This window comes from Planococcus citri, chromosome 1 (assembly GCF_950023065.1).
Source record: "Planococcus citri chromosome 1, ihPlaCitr1.1, whole genome shotgun sequence".
Lineage (NCBI taxonomy): Eukaryota > Metazoa > Arthropoda > Insecta > Hemiptera > Pseudococcidae > Planococcus > Planococcus citri.
This window is the reverse complement of record NC_088677.1, coordinates 83827425-83853277: the sequence shown is the minus strand read 5'-3', so window position 1 is coordinate 83853277 and position 25853 is coordinate 83827425. Positions and strand designations below refer to the sequence as shown.

Below are 25853 nucleotides of genomic sequence, written 5' to 3'. Positions count from 1 at the left end.
CTCCGATGGTTTCCTTCGTAAAATGATAAACCTCGAAAATATTTCGGCTTATTTTAATATGAGAAATTATTTTCCAACATAATTCATCGTTTTTATTGCTTAAAAAAATTATAACAAAACTCGATCGATTACGGGGAGAAAACGAAGAGAAATTCAATAGACTTAAGTTTAAAAACGGTATCTCGTTGCGTACAATATTATTATTAATATCAGTTATCTCAAGCTCAACCACATATGCACGTACAGATAATGATTCCATTATAAGTACACATTTACAGTTACGCTTAATATGCTTAAACCATACAATACACACTTAGAAAAAACAGACACAACCTAAATTAAAAAAATGGTTATCATACAAAGGAAGAGAGAGAAAAACAAGTACAACTACAAATCCCTAACACTATTTACACTAATTCATCATCATCAACAATTCGACTAAAAATATTCATGTCAAAATTGTAGGTATCGAAATCGTTCGTTAGTTACGATAACGTACGAATCTTGTTCAACGTAGAAAACGAACTCGGAAAAATATTATTGTAGGAGTTGAATCTACGATGACATTATTCGCTTTACGAATGAAATAGTTCAAAAAAGAACCAAAATTCTACATCTACCCATCTACTCGCGTAGATCAAGGACTTCATCGTCGTACCTCATTGTGAACTATAAAAATAAAAAATCACAATTCGAACAGAGCGATTGATTCGATTAAAAATTCTCAAGTCGTCCGTCACAAAATGACAAAGGGAGGAAATACGTATACAAAAAATTAATTCAATCGTTGGGCAAAAAATCCTCCTATTTTCAAATCACACAAATAAGCATTCTTCGTAGAAGTTTTTTCAGTACAAATATGGCAAAAAGTACAAAAAAAAGATCGTTTGACCGAGGTACAGGAAGAAATTAGAAAACGCACCAATTTTTGCGAAAAATTTCACACAAGAGCAGTATTATTGAAAATTTTAAAACCGAATAGAAAAAATGTTAAAAAGTTACGATTATGGCTTAGCTGTCATTCCTTCTTTTTGAACTTTACATTACAATATTAGTTTACCTATTTGAAACAACTGCGAGTTTCAGAGGGATTCTACCTTCAACTTTTCGCATCGAGGGGGAAAAAATGCTCCAATTTTCACAACAACGTTTCGTAAAAATATCAAAAAGGAGCAGAGTTTTCCCTCGATGCGAAATACGACAGCCAGCGAAAGGTTCACATATCGAGAACGTGCTCTGGCTAAGCTGAATTTGACGGCCATTTTTTAGAATCTAAACTAGATATAACGATACTACAATCGATCGACGAATACCCGAGCATGACTCGATTCGGATGAAAGCTGATGTACGACACGGTGGAGGCAATTTTAGGGGTCATGAACCAATCGTAGTTTTTAACGCTGTTCAATACGTTACCGCCACTAAGTTCATAAGCAGTTAATTGATTGATACCGCCACTGAAACGTAATTAAAATTATTCGATTAGTAACTACGAACCGAATAAATAAATACATATTTTAGTGAAAAAGACAAACGAACAATATCATCGATCTTACCATGCGAATAAATCGGCGCTTTTGTGTACGTCAAAAGCAGTAGTACGAGTATCTGTTCGGCACGTCAATATAGATGATTTCGTTCGAATATCGTACGTTTTAACATCACCGTTCATACTGAAAGTTGAGAGAAAAGGTTGAAAATTAATATCTCTACGTATATCTTTCAGCAAAGAAATGGAAACCAGTATTAACATACCAGCCAGCCACAAGTAAATCAGAACATCTGCGAATCTTCGCATTAATTATAACACCAGTATGTTCGCGATACGTTATCGTTCGACAATTATTAGCAGCCAGTCTGCGATCAAAAATACGAACAGATCCGTCACTACATCCAGCAGCGAAAATATTTCCACCTCCTGAAGAAAAAAAAACCACATCGAACAATTATTCGATAAAATCACACATCGATGACTAGTAAACAATCCTACATCCATTACAAAATACAAATTACTAACCATCTGAATCGACCGAAAGACTATTAACCCAAGCTTCGGTCCCAATCGACACATCGGTCAATTTCAATTCACTTTCGGCATCCCATACTCGAACAACTCGAGCATCTCCGCCAGCCAATAATGTTTGACTTCGTTGATCCCAAGCCATCCTTAACCCGGAGGCTGTTCTGTTCGAAGATGATAATTCGGAGAGCGCTTGCCAAGCAGTTACCAGCACAGGCTCTCTGTTAGGTAAATTGTTTGTGTAATTCGACCATAACCGAACAGCTCCGTCTTCGGAACCGACTAGAAGCATTGTGTTATCGTGAGCGTTGACTAAATCTAGGGCCGTGATTCGCGATATGTTTCTATTCCAGATGCCTCGATCCGGATTCCAGTGGGTCAACTTCGAATTCGTGTTGTAATCCCAAACTCTGTACAATCGTAAAAAAAGATGAAAATTTGATTAAAAACGTGTAAATTATGTAATATGTACCTATGAATTATGATAATGTAATTAGTTATTGAAGCTTATGATTTTTTTTCAAAATTTGGTAGCCTTTTAACCCCCCCCCCCTCCTAAGTGTGAATTTTCGAAAAATTCTACTTTCATTCGCTCAAAATATTTTCAACTCCTCACGAAAATGGGACTCCACTTTGGTGAAAAATAGACATGCTAAACATCACCAAAAGTGCAACCTTATTCTAAGTGGAGGTGCCAAAATTTTTTTTTTGCAATTTCAGCAATAATGCAAATTTTAATTTTTTTGCAAACTTGGTAACTCCTCACGAAAATGGAGCATCACTTTAGTGAAAAATAGACATGCTAAATATCACCAAAAGTGCAACCTTATTTCAAGAGGAGGTGCCAAAGCAAAAATTGGAATTTTATGAATTTTCAGCAATAGAGGATCAAATAGTTAGACTGCAGAAAGAATTGCATAATTCTTCGTGTAAATGCCGACATGTAACCAATGTATTATAAATTATTATTTAAATTAATATCTTATTCGTAGAGTAATTCGGGTTTAGTTCATTTGTAAAAATTATTACATACATGAAAGCATCCTTAGCCGTCGTAATAAAATGATTCTCGTACGGATGGAATAATAACACAGCCGGAGCTTGGGCACACCTCGTCGAAAAAATTACGTTCTCGACTCTAAACTGATACGATCTGGAACACTCGTCCCTGGATACTTTTTCTTGTACATGATTCCGAGCATACCTTATTCCGAAAAAAGTACACACAAGTATTATTCAAGCTAGCAATCGTACAGATACATATTTAAAGGTACGTTGAATCGCAGTCTGAAAATTCTCACCTCCATTCACGTTCGAAATGTGCCCTACTTTCGATATCACAGCGGTCAGAATGTGGTTTTTTACACTCGGAAAAGTATTTCCCGCACCAGTCTACGAACTTGGTTGAAACCAATCGTTTTTGTTCGTCGTCTGAAGCGTTTTCGGAAATCTGCGATTAAATAAAGACGTATTGAAATTTAAATCGTTACAGTAGGTTTGATGTACATACATATTAGTATCAATTCTAACCATATTCGGCATCGTTCGGCGACACTGGAGGCTGTACCGTACTCTGGCACCTAATCTATTCAAATCCATCGATGATCCGGTGGAAGATAAGTTTTTAGGAGGCGAGTCGACCCTGAAACAATAATCTAAATTAGTAAAATACGACGATAGTCAATTTCAACAGAGTTTAAAGTAACGACATCAGTGAGTGATGAATATTTTTAGCCCTCTAGGGTCGTTTGAGGAAACTTCAAAGTTTACAATGGTTATCAAAAATGAAATAGTGATCAGAATATATTTCTGGTGTCGTTACTTCGAGTGTTGAAATAGATTATTATAAACCATGCAACGTACGATAAATATGATCTATTCGACGGCGACGGTGGTAACGAAAAGAAAGACTGGTTCTTCGATGGATCGATCCATTCTTTTCCCATCACAGAATCACGTACCTGTTTCGCAACATAAATGAAATATTAATATTTCTGTTTCATTATCGATAAACATTAGCTAGATAATGTTGATAAATAATATTTCGAAGGAAAAAAATTATAATGTTTGATTTGCTTATTACTAGACATACAGGGTGTCCGATAAATGGATGGAGACACGTACTTTAGATGTAGAAACCCACGATGAAAGTTTTGAGCAGTTTTTGTGACACTTTTTGAAAATCTGAAATTTCCAAAATATGTCTGGAGCCTCCAAAATGATTTAAATCCACTTCCAGTCGACTCAGTACGTTGAAATTAAAATATACAGAACAATTTTTAGATTTCAAACCTCTTTGAGTAAAATTTTATGGAATTTTCTATTTTCAAAAATCTGCTGGAGGCTCCAGCACTGGTCAAAAGAAAATAAGACACATACCAAATTTTATCTTTCTGGTTCAATTTTGTAAAATTTCAATTTTTGCTCATTTTTGGCCCAAAATCCCAGCTTTGATTTTCAAAAATCCGCCAAAACTCAAAAAGTGCACTTCAACACTTAGTTGTATCATATTCGCCATCCACTTTCTGAACACCCTGTTTATTTCGGACACCACTGAAAATAAATTAAGCTAGGTAAACGGCTAAAAACCTACCAAGTAAACAAAAGTACCCATCTACGTGTAAGATACGAATACGATATATTCGAAAATCGTATATATAGGGTGAAAATAGGTGTATTCTCGAACCTCCACCAATATTGTGCCACGTGTTTTATTTTTAGAAGTGCATGATTTCGTTTTTAGTAGGCAGGCGTTTACATTTAATACTACAATCCACCACATTTGTGATTTTTATACAATATTATTACGCTGAAGAGTTCAGGTAGACTGCGTGAGAGTGAGATAATATGTCATTAATAAATTGGACCAACATCAAAACTTGAACGAGAAAGGGATCTGGGGTTACTCAGTCTGTCAGTCATAATTTCCTCCCAAAAAATCCAGTAGTAAAATATTTTTTTTTTCAAATTCGTCCCCAAATTCAGATGTTGAGAATGAGATGCGACCTCTCTCACTGAGATCTTTCATTTTGAAAATGACAAGTTTCAAATCCACATCTAAAAGTTACGTCGATGGTCATTTACAAGTAATTTTTAAATTAATATTTCTGAATCAGATTTCCATTTTTCACCAGCTGAAATAAGTTTCGAGTTCGAGTATCATTAATTCATTTCAACTCCTCACGAAAATGGAGCTTCACTTTGGTGAAAAATAGACATGCTAAACATCACCAAAAGTGCAACCTCACTCTAAGTGGAGGTGCCAAAAAATTTTATGCAATTTGCAAAATTTTTAAAAATTTGGTAACTCCTCACGAAACTGGGGCGTCACTTCGGTGAAAAATAGACACGCTAAATATCACCAAGAGAGTCACCTTATTTCAAGAGGAGGTGCCAAAGCAAAAACCGCATTTTCCCAAAAGTTGAGTTTCTCAAGATACCTATACCAACCCCCTTCCCTCAGAAACTGCATTCTTCGATCGAGTTGATACAGAATGCCCTCGAGATCATACTCTCATTACACTTTCTAGATCGCTTGAATCCGAACCAAAAAATTATTTCAAACTAAACTTACACTTGTGATATTAATATTAAGAAAATAAATAAGGAAAAAAAATCAAGCGTAAGTACACGAAAAAAAGAAAGAAACGATAAAAAGCTAAAAATGCGACTAAAAGCTCGACGTACAAGTCGATTTGGACCTCCAAAGATGAAGAAATTTTCCATAAACTGATTACACTTCAGATTACTCGTATTTAATAAGATCGCTGGAGGTCCTTTACAAGGGTGGGTTATCTCAAACTTTTTTTTTTTGAAATGTGAGGAGGGGAGGGGAATTCAAAACAAATTGTCTGGTATTGAAATATTTAAAATTTACAATAAAGTATGACTTAAAAAAATTTTTTTGAAACGTTTTTGCTATTTTTTTCATTTTTAAAATTTTTTTTCAGAAATTTTTTAAATCATTCGAGACATATTTTCCCTGAAAAATTGCAAAAGCTATTCTTTTCCACTGAAAAATCGATAATACGACCAAATTATCATCGAAACGAATTTTTTTCTCAATTTTCATCAGTCATATAAATTTGAAAAATTTGCGAAACCCTTGTAATTAAACGAAGACTCGAATCAAAAACTTCAAATTTCTTCCAAAATTTTTCCTAATCATCTCGCAATTTTTTTTCAAATTTTTTCTCTCCCCTCACTCTGAAAAAATGTCGAAAACGACCCACCCTATCCTAATAACACCTACGTGTGACAATTCAACGAAGGAAAATCGGAACAGAAGATAAGAGATAAGAGAATCATGCGATCAAAAATATAAATAAGAAGCGATCTAGAGATACATGCGTTTTTTTAGATCGATTTGTGCTCAGTTTCATCTCTTACGTTATAGAGAGCTCCTAAAGAAGACGGACCGTCAATAACATCTTCTTTATGTCTCGGCCATTCGAAAACCTACACGAAAAATGATCATTTTTCAACATTCATAAAAATCAGACGCGACGACGCTCAGCCCTCAGCTTCGTATTCCTTTTTCACCCCTTCCATTTAGTCGAAAAATAACGTCTCGAATGTACGTACGAATATAAATACGATTAAAAGAAACTCGATAAAAATAAGGCTCGTTTACTTGATCTCTGATGTAATCCATCGAAGCGTGGGCCATTTTGGCCACCTTGAGAAAAGGATCGGTTTCCAGCGAAGCTAAACCTTGCCATATTTTCGTATAAAAACTACCATAACTGATGGTTGGAAGACTGCTGTTACCTGCGAACATTCGAATAAGAATTACTTATTTTAATGTTAAGTTGTGAAGAATTGATGCAAGTTTTCTACTCGTATTATTAGATATAAGTATTTTAATCGCATTCGAACACAACTCAAGCATAACCACCACATTATCAAAAAAATTATTAGCTGTAAATTAGGCATAGGTAATCATTATTCATTCATTTAGCAAAACAGATACGAAGAAATTCAACCCTTTTGTCCAGTTTCCGCAGGCCTATAAAAAAAACATTGATATTCTTACCATATGAATAAATTAATTTAGCTATCAGCTTACTGCCTGAACTAATCGAAGACGAAGAAGAAACACGTTTTAATCTTTCAGGATACGTATCACGGTCCAGCTGATTATTAGTACCGTCGACTTGGTTAATATTCTCGATCCCGTATCCTGTAAACGTGATTTTGATTCGTTCTCTGGATAGGTTACGTTTTAAGGCACTCATTACCGATGGTATTGGGATGATTTGTTCTGTAAAGATATTATTTCAAAAACAAAAATTTTAATAGCGTGATTTCGCCAGTTTAAAGTGTTTGAAGAGTTTACAACCGGTTTTGCATCAATTTATTTGCAACTTTATTTAATAAAAAAGGAGAAATTATGGCGAAGGAGGCTTCCCAATGGCCTTACAATTTTTCTGGACCAAAAAACATGCAAAAATACTCCTGATGAAATTTTACTAGTTCGAGTTCATTTTTAAGCTTTGGTGAATTTTTTAAAATCTTTTGAGACGAAACAAATTTTTAAAAAAAATACCTATTTCAAGTTGGAATTCTGAAATTTAGTAAACACCCTATTTTTATCTCTCAAACCGAAAAAAATTGTTTGGATTCACTTTGAGAAATTCTATTGCCTCCAACAGATTTTCGTCAGAATTGAATAAGCCTGCTCAGTGCTCAAACACGTATTTCCCACTTGGATAAAATTCGTCGTTAAAATCACATGGTCTTGATTTTTTTCAGGAAAACGTCGTTAGAAAAATAGGTTGTTAATCAAATTGTTAAAAATTCACAACAACGAATATCACAACATAACACCCCAAAAAACATCCACGATCAAAAATACATAATTCGAGTTAGAGCAAGACAAACAGAATTAGAAACACATATGCTCGCCTATCATGAATCACCGGCCAGTCCACAAAAACGAATCACATACCTTGAGGACTAATTGGCAACGTAGCTTTCATTTCTTGCGTGGCAACCGACAAGAAAGAATTCTCAAAAGCCAATATGACCCATTGCAACGCGTTCACCAATTCCTGCGAGTAAATTTCCAAAATTAACAATCAATTTAGACGATTATTCATCAGCTGATGCATCTGAACGCTTACTTTTCTCACTAAAGTACTCATATCTTGAGATACGACGTTGATCAACATCATGGCAACACTTTGGTCGATATTGGTGGCGTGTTTGGTGCGTTCTAATTCGTCGGTATTCATAAACGTTCCCAAGGCGTACACAGCTGCAGCTCGAACCTGCGAATGAATTTAATTAAATAGATCAAATTTAAATCTAGGAAACTTTCCAGTTGCTGAATTGCGAATTGCGACGTACTTCGGGTTCTTTATCTTTCAACAATACGAATAATTTTTCATGAGCTGAGTCCCGTACACCGCACCATCTGGCTTTGTCGTATCGTTCCCACAGTTTAGCTAAGCATATGATTGTCCATAGTTTCAATTGGATATTAGCGTCGTTTATTTGTTCCAAACAAATCGATACCAGATTCTCTTGCAGGGCTAATTCTTGTCCCGGTGGGTAATCTTGTACTATTACAGCCATCGCAAACGCGGCTATTGTTCTGTGGTCACTCTGTAAAATTGAAAGTCGTTCCAAAATTAAAATTCATCTTCGATAATTTAGAAAAAAAAAATCATTCGCTAAAAATCCGGCATTATGACAACAATAGGAATAATTGCACCTCACCCCTCTCCCCAACGAGTATCTGGGACAACTTTTTTCTTAAAGGAAGCATTTTACAGAACATTTGATAGCAAATTTTCCAAAGAAAAGTTGGCAATAGAAACAAAATGGCGGTCATTTTGACTGACAGGTCAGCCGAAATCGCAGATTTTGCCTTCCAACACAGCACTCGCACGAAATTCATTCAACTGGACAAAACTAGATTGAAAGAAGCATGCAAAAATTTATAACCAGTCAAAATTTCAAATTTTCGATTTTTGGTGAATTTTTGAAAATCAACTAAATCAAGTTTTAACCCAAAAATGAGGGGGAAAAAATCAAAATTTTATTAAATGGACCTAGAAATCTGAAATTTGGAATATACCATATTTTTGACCTGGCAAAACGATTGGAACTAGTTCAACCCGTTTTGAGCAGTTCTGGAGCCTCCAGCAGATTTTTGAAACTTGAAATTCCCACAAAATGTTATCAAATGAGGTTGGAAATCCAAAATTTACGCTGCACTGCAACTTAAATACGCTATAAAGTAGACTGCTAGTGAGTTCCGAGTCATTCTGGAGCCTCCAGCGATTTTTTTGTGAATTACTGGAGCCTCCAGCAGATTTTTCAATACTCATTTTCGGCTTCCATTCGCATTTGATGAAATTTTGTGGAAATTTCAAGTTCCAAAAATCTGCTAGAAACGGTTTGAAACTGTTGTGAGCAGTTCTGGAGCCTCCAGCAGATTTTTGAAAGTTGAATGAAGTTGGAAATCCGAAATTCACGCTGCACTGCAACTTAAATACGCTATAAAGTAGACTGCAAGTGAGTTCGAGTCATTCTGAATCTGGAGCCTCCAGCAACTTTTTGGAAATTACTGGAATCTCCAGTATTTTTTTTCAATGCTCATTTTCTGCTTTCCATTTCCATTTGATAAAATTTTGTGGAAATTTCAAGTTCCAAAAATCTGCGAGAAACGGTTTGAAACTATTGTGAGTAGTTCTGTAGCCTCCAGCAGTTTTTTGAAACTTGAAATTTCCACAATATTCTATCAAATGAAGTTGGAAATCTTACGCTGCACTGCAACTTAAATACGCTATTAAGTCGACTGCCGGTGAGTTCAAGTCATTCTGGAGCCTCCAGCGATTTTTTCGTAAATTACTGGAGCTTCCAGTAGATTTTTCAGTGCTCATTTTCGGCTTTCATTCACATTTGATAAAATTTTGTGGAAATTTCAAGTTCCAAAAATCTGCAAGAAACGATTTGAAACTGTTGTGAGCAGTTCTGGAGCCTCCAGCAGATTTTGGAAAGTTGAATGAAGTTGGAAATCCGAAATTCACGCTGCACTGCAACTTAAATACGCTATAAAGTAGACTGCAAGTGAGTTCGAGTCATTCTGGAGCCTCCAGCGACTTTTTGGAAAGTACTGGAGTCTCCAGTATATTTTTCAATGCTTATTTTCGGTTTTCCATTTGTATTTGATGAAATTTTGTGGAAATTTCAAGTTTCAAAAGTTTGCTAAAAACGGTTTGAAACTATTGTGAGCAATTCTGGAGCCTCCAGCAGTTTTTTGGAACTTGAAATTCCCACAACATTTCAACAAATGAAGTTGGAAATCGGAAATTCACGGTTCACTCCAACTTGAACTCGCTATTAAGTCGACTGCCGGCGAGTTTAAGTAATTTTGGAGCCTCCAGCGACTTTTTGATAATTCTTGGAGCTTCTAGTAAATTTTTGAAACTTGAACCTAGACAGCTGAAATTTGGGAAATACGCTACTTTCGACCTGCTAATAATCAATTAAAAACAGTTTTGACCTATTTTGAATGATTTTGAACCCTCCAGCGGCAGCAGATTTTGAAATTATTTTGTAATTTTCACAGTACTTCACCAAATGAAATTTCGAGAACCGAAATTCTTTCCCTCCCTCAATTTCGACATGCTGAGTCGACTGGAGAAGGTTTCAAAGACGTTTTGAGCATTTTTGGAGCCTTCAGCGACTTTTTGAAAATTCTTGGAGCCTCCAGTAAATTTTTGAAACTTGAACCTAGAAAGCTGAAATTTGTGAAATACCCTTTGTCGACCTGACAAATCAATTTAAAACAGTTTTGAGCAATTTTGAGTCATTTTGGACCCTCCAGCAAATTTTTGAATTTTAAAATTTTCATACCATTTTACCAAATATGTAGAATTTGAGAGCCGAAATTATTTCTTTCCCTCAATTTCAACATGCTGAGTCGACTGGAGAAGGTTTCAAAGTCGTTTTGAGCAGTTTTGGAGTCTCCAGCGGCCTTTTGAAAACTCTTGGAGCCTCCAGTAAATTTTTTAAGCTTATCAAATGTAGTTGGAAATTGAAATAAGTTTACAGAATAAATTTTAAACTTTCCAACTGCATTTGATAAAATTTTGTGGAAATTTCAAGTTCCAAAAATCGACTGGAGGTTTTAAAAAGTCGCTGGAGGCTCCAAAATGACTTCAATTCACCAGCAGTCGGCTTATAGTAGCGTGTTCAAGTTGGTGTGGCCTAAATTTGGGATTTACAACTTCATTTGATGAGATTTTGTGGAAATTTCAAATTTCAAAAATCTACTGGCGACTTCCATGAATTTTCAAAAAGTTACTGGAGGCTCCAAAATCACACAAATTCGCCAGCAGTCGACTTAATAGCGTGTTTAAGTTGGAGTGAACCGTGAATTTCCGATTTCCAAATTCATTTGATGAAATTTAGTGGGAATTTCAAGTTCCAAAAAACCGCCGGAGGCTCCAGAACTGCTCACAACAATTTCAAACCGTTTCTAGCAGATTTTTGGAACTACAAAATTTCATCAAATGCAGAGGGAAAGCCAAAAATGAGCACTGAAAAATCTACTGGAGGCTCCAGTTATTTCCAAAAAGTCACTGGAGGCTCCAAAATGACTTATAATCACCAGCAGTCTACTTAATAGCTTATTCAAGTTATAGTGCATCGTGAATTTTGGATTTCCAACTTCATTTGATAAAATGTTGTGGAAATTTCAAGTTTCAAAAATCTGCTGGAGGCTCCAGAACTGCTCAAAACGGCTTGAAACCGTTTCCAATCGATCTGGCGGGTCGCAAATGTGGTATATCTCAAATTTCAGCTTTCTAGGTCCACTTGGTAAAATTTTGATTTTTTTTGCTCATTTTTGCCTCAAATTTTGATTTTTATAAATTCACTAAAAATCGAAAAATGCACTTTGGCACTTGAAATTTTGACTGGTGATAAATTTTTGCATGCTCTTCCAATCTAGCTTTGTTCAGTTCAAAAAATTTAGTCCGATTTCTACTATTTAAAGCAAAATCTACGATTTCATCTGACCAGTCAATCAAAATGGCCGCCATTGTTAATAAGGTCAACTTTTTTCAGACAAGCTTGCTTCAAAATGTTCCTTAGGATATCCTGTTCAAGAAAAAAGTTGTCCCAGAAGATCAGTGGAGTGCGGGGGGGGGGGGGGGGTGGAATTATTCGTATTGCTATTATGCTGGACTATATTTGTAAATTCTAGAAAAAGAAGTATATTAATCGATCTATTCATGTAGGTAAGTACTTTCAATTCAACTCACCGCAACCGAATAATCTTGAAGAATTTGTAAAAAATACCTATAACCGTTATCTCGCACCAAATCCACTTGACAAGACTGCAAACACACATCAAAAATCATATTAATTCTCTAACCATAATATTTAAACCCAAAAAAAATTTTTTTATAAATCATTCAAAAACCGATACTAACGCTATCAACGGCCAATATCTTAGCCCAAATGAACACCAACAAGTATCGCAATTCGCGAGCCGAGCTTTGTAAAAGTTTCAACATGTAGGGGAAAATACCAACTGATAAGGCTAAATTAACAGCCCACGCTCCGAGATCTAAAAATCTACTAAGCAACTCTAAAGCTCTGAGTCTATGCACTTGACTGAGTAAAACCTGTAACAGAAAAAACAAAAAAACGCCCATCGTGAATTATTTCCAATTCCTCTCGTTCTCGTCCTCGTCCCTTTTCCTTCTAAACATGATCATAATTTCATAATCAAGAGATACGAACTTGCAAAACAATTGGCAGTTGTTCGGGCGGGTTACGTTGATCGGATCCCATATCCAACCAGACTTGAAAAGCAGTAAGTTGCTCTTCGAAGAAAGGCGAATGCTTGTAGTTATCTTCGCATTCCAACACAGCCGGTAACTGAGAAAGGCATAGGTCCAACGACAGATCCCACGCTTGCCACATGGGATGCTGAAACGTTGACGGTAACTTCGGACACGAAACCGGAGTGCAGTCGTAAGAACGCATTATCCGTTCCGCCAAAAGGTAGTTTCGAAATAAGCTCGCGACCAGAAGATCTTGACGGAAAAGCTTCTGAAACAAGTCTATATAAAAGACGGAAAAAAAAAAAAAAAAAAGAAATCGGTTTAATTAATCTGTTCATAATGTATGTGAGGTTTTAGAAAAATTTGCCTAAAACAGAGGTATGAAGAAAGTACAGTATACATAATATGCTAGAGAGGTTCAAGTAGTTGTGCTATAAAACTGCTGCTCGTGTACAAGGTGTTCGGAAAATTATTCGTCTGAAGTTTTGAATTTCGCCCACACCTCTTCTGGGTCGATTGCTCCTGCTCGACTGATCGTGATGTAAAATCGAAAATTGAAATATCACGTAGAATTGGAAAAATGGAATAGCTGACTCTTCGGTCCAAAAAGTGGGGGGGGGGGAGGGAGGAATTTTGATTCGAGCTGAAAATAACAAATAATGTCGTGTGACGTATCGTTTTCTAGGTTTTTTGAGGTGCCAAGTTCAAATATCTAGGTACTTTCTTGATTCGATCCTCCTCTCCCTTCCCCTGGTACCCTAATTTAATCAGAAAATGAAAAAAAAATGGATAATGTCGTGTGACATATCGTTTGCTAGGTTTTTGGGCATGCTGAGTCCAAATATCGTCTTATTTTTCTGATCCGACCCTTCTGACCCCCACCACCGATACGTTCTGAAGATGAAAAAAATCTTAATTCTGGGTGACATATCTTTTGTTAGGTTTTTAGGGGCGATGAGTTCGAAATTGAACTTATTTTTATAATCTGACCACCCCTAACTACATTTTTAGAGTAATCATGAACTGAAAATTTCAGTAAAGTTGACTTTTGTAATAAAAAAAAAAAAAAACTTGAAAAAGTAACCCAAGAATTGACAAAACTTTCTAATGCAGAAAAAATCACTAGAAAAAAAAAACAGAACAAAACATAACAATAGAAAATGAAATGTTTTTGATTTTAATTTTTTAATTTAAAAAAGTTCAATTATTATGGACTTATTTGACGAAAAACCGAGACTTTCTGGCAATTTTTGCAGTATCTCTCTCTTCCTCAAAAAAAAAAAAAAAAAAAAAAAAAAAAAAACTTGAAAAAGTAACCTAAGAATTGACAAAATTTTCTAATGCAGAAAAAATCACTAAAAAAAAAAAAACAAAAAAAAAAACAGAACAAAACATAACATTAAAAAATGAAATGTTTTTGATTTTAATTTTTTAATTTAAGAAAGCTCAATTATTATGGACTTATTTGACGAAAAATTGAGACTTTCTGGTAATTTTTTGCAGTATCTCTCTCTTTCTCAAAAACAAAAAGAAAAAAAAACTTGAAAAAGCAACCCAAGTATTGGCAAAACTTTCTAATGCCAAAAAAATCACTAAAAAAAAACAGAACAAAACATAATAACAATAGAAAATAAAATGTTTTTGATTTTAATTTTTTAATTTAAGAAGGTTCAATTATTTTGGAATTATTTGACAAAAAACCGAGACTTTTTGCAGTCTCTCTCTCTCTCTCTCTCTCTCAAAAAAAAAAAAAAAAAAAATAGACAAAAACGATACTTTTGGATGATTTTTGGGAAAAATGAGAAAATCTTCAGCAAAACTTTACAATTTAAACAATAAACAGTAACTTTCAAAAAAAAGTAAGACTTCTCGGAATTTTCTGCACATTGCTAAAAAAAACAACGAGATTATTTGTCAATTTTTGAAAAGTGAGAATTTTTGACAATTTCACCAAAAAGCTAGACCTTTTTTGACAATTATCAAAAAATAATACTTTTGAGCAATCTTTGTCAAAGAAACGACTTTTTAAAATTTTTTGTTAAAAAAAAGAGAATTTTTTACCTTTTTTTTTTTAGCAAATAAAGACTTTTGATTGATTTTCAGGAAAAAATTATGCATTTTTAGAACTTTTAGCGCAAAACCGACAATTTTTAGGTAGAAACAAGAATATTTGACAATTTTGACACACAGTGAGATTTTTTCCTATTTTTGGCAGAAAGCAAGACCTTGAAAAAAATGAGACTTTTGGATGATTTTTAGAAAAAAAAAAAAAAAAAATGTAAATCTTCAGCAGTTTTGCAGAAAAGCGAGAGTTTAGGTCAAAAAGCAAAAATTTGACAAAAAAAAAAAAAAACAAGAATTATTGGCAAAGAAATCACATTTTTTGCAATTTCTTTTCAAAAAACGAGATTTTCAAGTTTTTAGGTTAAAAAAATGAGACTTCTCGGTAATTTTTGACAATTTTAAGCAAAAAACATGACTTGAGGACAATTTTTGAAAAAAAGTAGGATAAAAATAATAAACACAATAAAATTTGATAGACATTTTTCAAAAATTTACAATTTCTTGGTCCAAAAATCTTTCAATTAGTCTACTTTTCAAGAAAAACCGTCTCATTCGCTCTTACTTTTCAAAAAGAAAACTCCTTTCATTTCATTTTCAAGATTTAAACCTCTAAAAAAACACAAATCACTCGCTCCAAAAACGAATTTTTTAGTCTTCAAGCCCAAGGAAAAAAATTTAAAAGTGCAGGGCTTCTACTCCATTTTTTTCAAAAAAAAAGTTGACTTTTGTAATAAAAAAAAAAAAAAAAAAAATGTAAAAAAAACTTGAAAAAGTAACCAAGAATTGGCAAAACTTTCTAATGCAGAAATAATCACTAAAAAAAAAAAAAATAATAAAGACTTTCGGACAATTTTTGGCAATAAGGTGAGTATTTTTGCAGTTTCTTTCTCTCTCAAAAAAAAAAAAAAAAAAATTTGTCAAAAGCGAGACTTTTTGATGTTTTTTGTGAAAAATGAGAAAATCTTTAGCAAAATTTGACAATTCTAACAAAAAGCAGCAATTTTTGGAAAAAAAGTACGACTTTTTGGAATTTTCTACAAATTATTTAAAAAAAACGAGATTGTTTGTCAATTTTTGAAAAAGCGAGAATTTTTGACAACTTTAGCAAAAAGCAAGTTCTTTTGACAATTGTTGAAAAAAAAAGTAAGTTTTTTGAAATTTTAGACAAGAAAGCGACTTTTTTCAATTTTTCTGTTAAAAAACAAGAACTCAAATAATAAAGATAATTTTCACTTTTGGATAATTTTTAGGGGGAAAAAAATATACATAATTATATCTTCAGCAGTTTTGCTAAAAAACGAGAATTTATGTCAGAAAAAAAAAATTTTGGACAATTTTAATTTTAACAAAAAAACAACAATTTTCTGGAATTATTGGCAAAAAAAATCATATTTCTCGCAATTTTTTCAGCAAACGAGATTTTTAGCAGTTTTTAGGATAAAAAGTTGGACTTTTTGGTCATTTTTGGCAATTTTAGGTAAAAAGCAAGGCTCGTGGACAATTTTTGGAAGAAAAAGTTGGATAAAAATAATAAATACAATAAAATTAGATAAATATTTTCAAAAATATTCAATTTCTTGGTCCAAAATTATTCTTTCAATTAGTCCACGTCTCAAAAAAAACGTCCCATTTGCTCTTACTTCTCAAAAAAAAAAAAAAAAAAAAAGTTCTTTCATTATTTTCATCTTCAAGATTTTTTTTCAAACTGTAGGGAGAGGAGGCTCCGAATGCAAAAGGGATCAAACTTGCTTTTTGGTATGCTCTGTTGGGCGGGAGAAGTGAGCCAGGGAGGGAGAGGGGGGGGGGGGGTCAACATTTCTCGGAAATTAGAGGCCGATTTTTCTTCATCAACAAAAGAAGACTATTTCGAAGAATTTTGAAACAAAAATCCAAGAATTTTTTGAACAAGTTGTATTATTTTCGTTTTTGATTTTCTTCAACAATGGACCAAAATTACTCGGAATACCGAAGAAATTTTCCTTTTCTGAATTAGAAGTTATTTGGGAGAATTGTGATGCAGAAAAACCATCTTGAAAAATTGTTACAGAGTTATTTTATTTGATTTTTTAACATTTTTGAGAGGTGGGGGGAGGGGTTGAACAAGAAGATAAACATTTCTTGAAAATTCAGGTTTTTTCCCTCTTGAGGGTCATTTTAAAAAAATTCTAAAATGAAACAATAAATTGAGAATTATTTTTAAAAAATTTCTCAAGTTAAAATTTTTTTGGTTTTTTAAAAAATTAAAGATGAAGGGGAGGGGCTCCGTGCAGAGGGAGCAAAATTATTCGAGGCACCGGAGAACGACTTAGAAAAATTCTGATGCAAAAATTTCAAAGTTTTGAAACATTTTCACCGATTTCTCTTTTTATGGCTTATTTTTTTGAATTTTATAAGGAAGAGGGGGGAGGGAGGGAGGAGTGTTTTTTTCATAGGGGGCTACGAAAAGATTTTTTAATCAATTTATTCATAAACGAAGCATTTTTCACGAAAAAACTCAATTTTTGGGCATTCTCCCTCCTTTAATGTGCTCTTAATTTGTGTTCAAGCACATTTGAGACTCAAACGGAGTCAAAAAATGGCGCGAAAATCAAGGTTTCTTCAGCTATAATTTTTTTTTCAAACTCCAAATAAGACCCTCCCCCCCCCCCCATATTGACCGAAAATATTTTTTTTTTTTGGTTGCTGCACGACTTTTCTTCGGACATTTTTTTTCATATCTCCGAAATTTAAAAAAATTATAGATCTTTTCGACCCTTCAAAAAATAACATAAAAATTGGGGAAAAAATTCACCATCGTAACTATGTAAATCTCGTAACGTATCGACGATATTTCTTTCAGAACACCCTGTAGACCAGGCCATCTACAAAACAACAAGTTGATTTGTTTAAACGCTCGATCGATTTTTTTCTACGCCTCGAATTTCATAAGTATATTGTAGGTACACCTCGATTCGAGTTGTTATAATTAAAAATACGCAAATAATCCGCGTATTTTAATTATTAGAAGGCAGGAAGCGATACTCGAGTATAGTAGGTACTTGAGAGCATTATGATCATGGCGCATCACAGCGCCTAATTTCATACATAATTCGATAATCTAACACGATAATATTCGATTAAGGAAAAAAAAAATTAGTCGTATAAAGATCTATGTAGGTAAATATTAAAGCACCTCGGTCACATTATATTGTAGCGTATAGCAACATGCAATATACGATATTCGATATATTGCAGGCGGCGTCATCATCGAACAAAATCGACTCGCTGGCCAATTAGATGTAGTAGAAAAATCGAGAGACGACAAAAAACAACAACAATAAAAAGACACGCACGAAACATACGTAGTAAAAATGTACACAGATGCTCGGAAAAATGTTTCGTATAAAATAACATTTTACCTGTATGATACGAGCATAGTACTATATCGGTCGTTCGTTATACGTATCGATTACCCATTACGTTCTGAAAAATGAAGGGTTTTTCAAATTAATAGACCTTTGAGGTCTCGTCAATATAAATCAAAAACAAAAGAACAACGGAAAATAATAACAGGTACGAATAAAACTAAAGACGATAAGAGCTTCAAGCCTTCGACGCAACACACATATAAGCCTGAAATTACACACACACAAAAGATTAAAAAATCCAACTACAACATCGAAGCCATAGATCAACTTTATATAGCGCTTAAGTAGTGTTGCGTAGGGTTATTTTTTGGTTTTTTATAGGTGGATTGAGTGTGGTGGATTTCTTTGCATCTTAATCCATATGAGTGTACCTCGAGGTAAAACATTCCAAGCTATTGTATCGGTAATGGCAGTAAATATCCAGTTCAATTCGCCCAGCATCGTTCTTCGGTCGTTTAATTGGCCGGGAATTCTGCGAATAAATCATCGTTATAGTAATTACGTAATTCGTCGATGCGAAATTCGATTTAGATATCAAATCTGCAGTACGAACTTACTTGTCGATTAGGTCTAAAGATATGTTAGGAACCAGTTTCGACGAATCTTGCATTACGAACCTAGAAGAGGCAAAATATATAAATTCAAACTGTACGATCTGTATTCGATACGATCGGATTTCGGTCACTCAGTGCCAATTTAATCGAATCATAGATGAAGGTTATAAATTTCTCAACGATAGTTTTATGACTTTTAACAATTTTGAGCCAGGTGTCATCTTCATGGGTGTCATTTTGACCCCCCCCCCCACTGCTGTCATCCTCATCAAAAAGATGAAAAATATGCAACTCTTAATCTCATTTTCCACCCTCCTCGCTCCCCCTCCCCCTCCCCCAAAAATTCGAATACTTGGGCTTTTTGAGTCAAAGTCAAATGACTTTTTTGGAGATTTTGGCAAAGAGCAGGATTTTTTTGGAAAAAAAGAACGATTTTTTGAAAATTATGGCAAACAGCACAAATTTTGCCAAGACATCAATTTTTTTTTGCAATTGTTTAGCAAAAACAGGGCTTTCTCATAAAAATTGGCAAAAAAAGTATAATTTAAAATTTTTTTGTTACTTGACAGATTTTTTTGGCATTTTTTTCTACAACAGGACTTACATTGGCAACAGTGACAAAAACAAGACTTTTTCAAGATTGAGCCAAAAAAATGAAAATTTTTGAAGAGTTGGAAAAGACGAAGCAAAAACTTTCCAAATGAGTACCAACCAGTTTATTTTTGGTAATTATGGCAAAAACTTGGCAAACTAATAGAATTTTTGGTATTATCGCCCAAAAAAATGAAAATTTCTTGCAAATTTGGCAAAAAGCAAAACTCTGTTCATAAATAAAAAAAATATTTTGGCCAATTTTGACAAATATTTTTTTTTGCAATCGAAAAAATCAGATTTTTTACAATTTTAGAAATAACAGGACTTTTTTACGAACTTCTTTTTAAATGCTGGCTTACTGACAGAATTTTCAAAAAATATTCTCATTTTTTCAAGTGTGTAAAAACTAAAAAGATCCTGATTCTTCCTGATTTTTTAGCTGAAATTGCAACAAAAAATAGGACTATTTTACAAAATTGGCTAAAAAAGTACAAATTTTTGAAGCAAAACTCCAAAACTTTTCTTTTCAAGGTTGACCAATTTATTCAACAATTTTTCCACAAAATAGCCATCTTTGAGCAATTTGTCAAAAACCAGGATTTTTTTGGGGATTTTGAAATAAACAGGACCTTCTTTTTGGTAATTTAGGGAAAGGCAATTTTTGTTTTTTTTTGCGGGGGGGGGGGAGATTTATTGTCAAATGAGGATTTTTTTGAAATTTACACAAAAAATAGTGTTTTTAACCATTTTGGCACAAAACAGGACTGCCTTTTCCGATTTTGGCAAAAAAACGAAATCTTTTTTTCAATCATGTCAAAAAAGGACTTTTTTGCAATTTCAACAAAAAAGGCATTTTTTTTAGGAATTTTGGCAAAAAAACATAATATTTTTTTCAATTACGTCAAAAAAGGACTTTTTTTGGTAATTTTGTTTTAAACTTTTAAAAAACAGGTTTTTTCAATCTGTTAAAAAAGGCCTTTTTTTTAGGAATTTTGGCAAAAAAACATATCTAATATATTTTTTAATCATGTCAAAAAAGTACTTTTTTGGTAATTTTGCTTTAAAGAGCAGGAATCTGTCAAAAAACAGGACTTTTTTTCAATTTCAACCAAAAAAAGTTTTTTTTTTTTTAAAACTTTGGCAGTTTTGGCAAAAAAACATATTTTTTTTCAAATCATGTCAAAAAAATACTTTTTTGGTCATTTTGCTTTAAAAAGTAGGTTTTTTCAATCAGTCAAAAAACATGACTTTTTTGCAATTTCAACCAAAAAAAGGTTTTTTTTAGGAACTTTGGCAATTTTGGCAAAAAAAACATGATATTTTTTTCAATCATGTCGCAGGTATTTCAATCTGTCAAAAAACAGGACTTTTTTTTTGCAATTTCAACAAAAAAAAGACATTTTTTTTTAGGAATTTTGGCAAAAAAACAAGATATTTTTTCAAATCATGTCAAAAAAATACTTTTTTGGCCATTTTGCTTAAAAAAGTAGGTTTTTTTCAATCAGTCAAAAAACAGGACTTTTTTGCAATTTCAATCAAAAAAAGGCTTTTTTTTAGGAATTTTGGCAATTTTGGAAAAAAAAACATGATATTTTTTTCAATCATGTCAAAAAAATACTTTTTTGGTCATTTTGTTTTAAAAAGCAGGTATATCAATCTGTCAAAAAACAGGACTTTTTTGCAATTTCAACCAAAAAAGGCTGTTTTTTAGGAATTTTGGCAAAAAAACATGATATTTTTTTCAATCATGTCAAAAAAGGACTTTTTTGATAATTTTGTTTTAAAAAGCAGGTCTTTTCAATTTGTCAAAAAAATGGACTTTTTTTTGCAATTTCAACCAAAAAAAGGCCCTTTTTTTAGAAATTTTGGCAAAAAAACATGATATATTTTTCAATCATGTCAAAAAAGGACTTTTTTGGTAACTTTGTTTAAAAAGCAGGTTTTTTTGCAATCTGCCAAAAAACAGGATTTGTTCCGTAATTTTGAAAAAAATACAGGACTTTTTTTTTGCAATTTCAACAAAAAATGCATTTTTTTTTTAGGAATTTTGAAAAAAAAGAACGGAACGTTTTTTACAATTTTGACACAAAACATCATTTTTTTTCTGAGAACATTTTTTAAAATTTAGACATAACACAGCACTTTTTTTTTACAAATTCCACAAAAAACGGTTGTTTTTTTAAAAATTTTGCCTAAGTAAGAAAATTATCTTTTTTTCAATTACCTGGCTACATGTGTCAAAAAGCAACTTTTTTGGTAATTTTGTTTTGAAAGGCACAATTTTTTTATACTATCCTCGCCTTTGTTTTGTAATTTTGTCAAAAATTGGGCTTTTTGCAATCAATTTTGTAAAAATAGAACTTAATTGAAAATTTGAGATTTTTAACAATTTCTACACAATTTCCTTTCACAATTTAAACAAAAAAAGCAATTTTTCTTTGAAATTTTGTGAAAAAAGTAAGATTTTTTTGCAAACGTTTTCGAAAAACAAGACCATACGCAATACGTATTGTGAGAGATTTTTTTCTCGCAATTTTGGCGAAAAAACGGATTTTTTGTCACTGTTGGAAAAAAAATAGGACATTTGGTTAGTTTCAGCAAAAAAAAGACCTTTTCTAATGTTAAAAAACTGTCTTTTTATTGCAATTTTGTCAAAAACCTGTTTTTTTTGCAGTTTTGTCCAAAACAGAACTTTTTATCAATTTTGGAAAAATTAGGACTTTTTTTGAGCAAATTTTGGAAAAAGAAACTTCTTTTTTACAATTTGATCAAAACAGAACTTTTTTGGAATTTCGGCCAAAAACAAGAGTGTTTTCAAGAATTTTAACACAAAGCCGGGCTTCTTTTAACAATTTTAACAAAACACAGGATTTTTTCTAGGAAATGTTGACAGAAAACAGAACTTTTTACACTATTTTGTTAAAAATGTAGCATTTTTTGTAAACTTTTTCGAAAAACAAGACTTAGGTATTTATGCAATACTTGTCTTACTGTAGGAAATTTTTATAGCAATTTTTGCTACAAAATACTGAAATCTTTCGTAATGTAATCAAAAAACTGAGTTTTTCTACAATTATGGCGAAAAACAGGATTTTTGTGTAATTTAGGAAAAACTAGACACACTGTTTTGTCAAAATAGGACTTTCTTTTTGGAATTTTGGCAAAAAACGCTTTTTTTTTACAATTTCGACACAAAACAATACCAATTTTTTTCAAGTTGAATTTTTCCGATCAAATTGACACTCGAGCTCCACTTCTAAACCAATTCTTACCATCTGAGAGCGATTTTAATCGGCGTAGTTAAACACGAGGTAAAAATATCGGCAGGCAGATCAGGATTCATTGGTAATATCTGATCAGCGCTACACGCTGCTAACTGAATACAATTCTTAAAACTAGGAGTGGATCCGGAATGAGAATTCTGACCAGATGATTGCTACGCAAAACAGAGCAAAATTCCAGATTAGTTGTCATTTTCAAATTCGAATAAACTTCTAAAAAATACTCAAACGCTTCAATACTTCGAATTCTTTCTCATGCTGGTCGGCGAATTGCTTGAAGAGATCAACGATAACACCAGCATTTGAACAGTCGTATACGTAAATGGACGGAGCACCCATCCAAGTTTGCAAATCGTATATTGATAAAGGGATATACTGCGTGTACGTCTGCGAACAACAAATTTCAAAACATCGTTATACGTACAACAAAATTCACCAAGAATAACTACTACTTTTTTTTTAAAACACCATATGTGAAGTGAAGATAAGATAAGACCAATAATGTTGAACTCTAATGCATCAAGATCGATAAGCTAATCAGTAGAAAGCAAAGTGGAAACGCTTGTTTATCTTTGGATTTAGGTTTTCGAGTCGAGTTTCAATTTCGCCAACAACGCTAACTCCAACAACTCACCCGATTAAACACCCATATTTCTCCGTTAGATGTAGGTTTCGGTACTCCGTGACCGTTATAGTGAAATAGGACCCTTTCTTCTTTAGCATTTCGACGTAACGACGTGCACAATTTTTTGATTTCATCGACAGTCGGGTCCAAGCTCTGCTTGTAGCGTGCACGAGGCTGCCATCGTTCGTATTGTTTTTGTAAATTCTGGCCGACCATTTCCAGCGCTTTCTGCGGACTCATTGATAAAGGATCTGTAGGATGGAAAAGATCATCAGGTGGTTACAAATTGATCAGGAATGTACAAATACTATTCGAACACGATGAAATTATCATTTTCAAAGCTAAATTCATCGACCAATTCAAACGGGGGAAGGAACGTACCTATCCAGCATTCTAATCTGGCGCAAGGTTGAGTTTTCACGATATCCGGAGGATCGACTCCGACATTCAGACATACAACCAAAGCTACGCTGACGGTTTTCATCTAGAAAAATCATTCGTTATTAATGAGATGACCGCTAAAAGTTACGTGAAACTGAAACGAAATCGTTTAGACATCCAGGAAACACTTACTCGTTCTTTCATGCGCCATGACTGAGCAACGACTTTGGTTCCTTCGATAGGTTCTGTATGGCGTTTCTTTACAAACGATACTGGTAAATTCCAATCTTCGTAGGATGAATGCTCGTTCAGCGTACAGTCGTAATGAGGCGTTATAGCCATTTTCTACACTGATAAGCGTATTTCACCGAGCGCATGTTAACATCCTAATTTCAAAATGATCACACCAAGTACAGATAAATACGAAGTTCGGGTAGACTTCTTACTTGAGAAATGTTCGGGTGTTTTTTTCTTCTGAAGATACATCGAAGTTTTATTCGCGATTCATAACGTTGAAAGATTCGATTAAATGCGTCTCAAATTATTCTATTATTGGACAACCAAGATCATGATCATTCTTCATGCGATGCGATTTTATGTCCAAGAAATGTTTGTTTTGTTTATATATGTATATATGGGTGGTGGGGTTGGCTATTTTCACAACGCATTCGGTTGGCCAGCCTATGACGTGTGACGAAACAGCCTCTGATTGGCTAATCGCGAAAGCCACGTCAGTGACGTCACTAGTCAGAATTTATTTATTTTATATTTTTTTTACAAATTTGAAATTTTTGTTTTGATTTTTAAAACAGAAAGGAAATTTTCAAATTTTTTATATTTTTTTCATTACGATTATGAAAAGAATGGACAGTTTTATTTTTTGCAATATTTTTTTCAAGAATAGACCATTTTTTTACATTTTTTTTTCTTCAAAAAATAGACCAACAAAACAAAAAAATCAGGGCTTGCAAACCGAAACCAAAACCGAAACCGAAACCCCCAAAAACCGATTAAAATTGCTCAAAACCGAAACCAAAACCGAAACCAGGAGCGTTATTTTCCCACAACTAAAACCAAAACCGAAACCGGGAGCGTTATTTTCTCAAATTCAAAACCGAAACCAAGAGCGTAACCGATTGAAAACTGAATTGGTTTTGGTTTTGCAATTTTTCAGGTAATTAGCCTAATTAATACTGCATTTTTGGTAAAAATAAAGTAAAAACTGATGCTAAATGTGAAAAGGCCTGAAAACTAGAAAAGTTGACAAATTTGGCACTGCCAAAGTGCCACTTTCTAGTCACATACACAAAGTATTTGATAAAATGATCACTTTCTTGGCCTTCTTCCCTCTAAAAAATGGAGAAAAAAGGAAAAAACCGAAACCAAAACCGAAACCGAAACCGATTCCTTTGAAATGAAACCCTTTAAGCAAAACCGGAACGAGAGAGATAAGATTTTAAAAAACCCAAACCAAAACCGAAACCAAAACCTTTACTTTTTCAAAAAACAGAAAACCGAAACCAAAACTGAGAGTGATATCTATCCGGTTTTCAAGCCCTGAAAAAAATAGATTTTTTTGCCATTTTAAATTTTTCATCATTTTCTTAAAAATAACTAAAATAAGAACAGACCTTCCCCCCCCAAAAAAAAACAGGAATCCTTAATCATTCCTTATCATAATTCTGGCAACAAAAATTTTTGCAGTTTTGTTTTTGTTTGTCAATAAAGTAAAAACATGAATTTGGGTTTTTACTTTTTACTCGCAATTTGCATTTTCGCAATTTTGTCAAAAACACGACACTAATGACACATTGACATGACTTTTTTTAGTTTTTTTTTTGGCAATTATGGCTTTTCCTTTTTTCAAGGTTTTCTACTTTTCTTTGCTGTTTTTGGTCAAAAAGGATTTTATTTTGAATTTTGATTTTTGAGAAAAACAGAAATTTTATTAAAATGTTGAGACAAAACAGAATTTCTTTACATTTAACCCTTTAAAAAAGTCTTTTCTTGTTTTCTTGCAATTTTGGTAAAAACTGGACTTTTTTTTGACAATCCAAAACATGAGCATTATTGTTTGGTCATTTCATTTCATCAAAAATTAGATTTTTTGGCAATAGTA

At 33.2% G+C, this 25853-nt stretch overlaps 1 protein-coding gene across 4 annotated transcripts; it reads right to left on the bottom strand.

Annotated features, from left to right (window-relative positions):
• Positions 1-66: 66 nt before the first annotated feature.
• On the bottom strand, positions 67-24350 carry raptor. 4 transcript variants are annotated; one of them, XM_065354375.1, is made up of 25 exons: positions 24181-24350; positions 23927-24084; positions 23735-23837; positions 23363-23604; positions 22969-23115; positions 22720-22883; positions 18857-18916; positions 18671-18771; positions 12785-13107; positions 12472-12666; positions 12301-12375; positions 8372-8629; positions 8146-8292; positions 7971-8073; positions 7056-7283; positions 6654-6790; positions 6410-6478; positions 3884-3981; positions 3551-3662; positions 3322-3470; positions 3054-3224; positions 2018-2430; positions 1756-1918; positions 1557-1673; positions 67-1457 (listed from the first exon to the last, which is right to left on the bottom strand). In XM_065354375.1, the coding sequence occupies exons 2-25, from the start codon at positions 24074-24076 to the stop codon at positions 1241-1243; spliced, it is 3942 nt and encodes a 1313-aa protein (XP_065210447.1). In that variant the 5' UTR covers positions 24077-24084; positions 24181-24350; the 3' UTR covers positions 67-1240. The 4 variants fall into 4 exon arrangements, with proteins under 4 accessions (XP_065210447.1, XP_065210456.1, XP_065210471.1 ...); XM_065354384.1 differs by having other exon boundaries at positions 7089-7283; positions 23927-24350; XM_065354399.1 differs by lacking the exon at positions 7056-7283 and having other exon boundaries at positions 23927-24350.
• Between the last annotated feature and the right edge of the window lie 1503 nt (positions 24351-25853).

What these genes read in the sequence shown, in the direction of transcription:
- raptor (XM_065354375.1), bottom strand. Translation starts at nt 24,076, where the DNA reads ATGGCTATAACGCCTCATTACGACTGTACGCTGAACGAGCATTCATCC. An exon ending in CAGATTAGAATGCTGGATAG is followed by an intron (nt 23,605 to 23,734) that starts GTACGTTCCTTC and finishes TCCATCCTACAG; the next exon opens with ATCCTTTATCAATGAGTCCG. An exon ending in TAAATTAATTTATTCATATG is followed by an intron (nt 6,791 to 7,055) that starts GTAAGAATATCA and finishes GAATGTTCGCAG; the next exon opens with GTAACAGCAGTCTTCCAACC.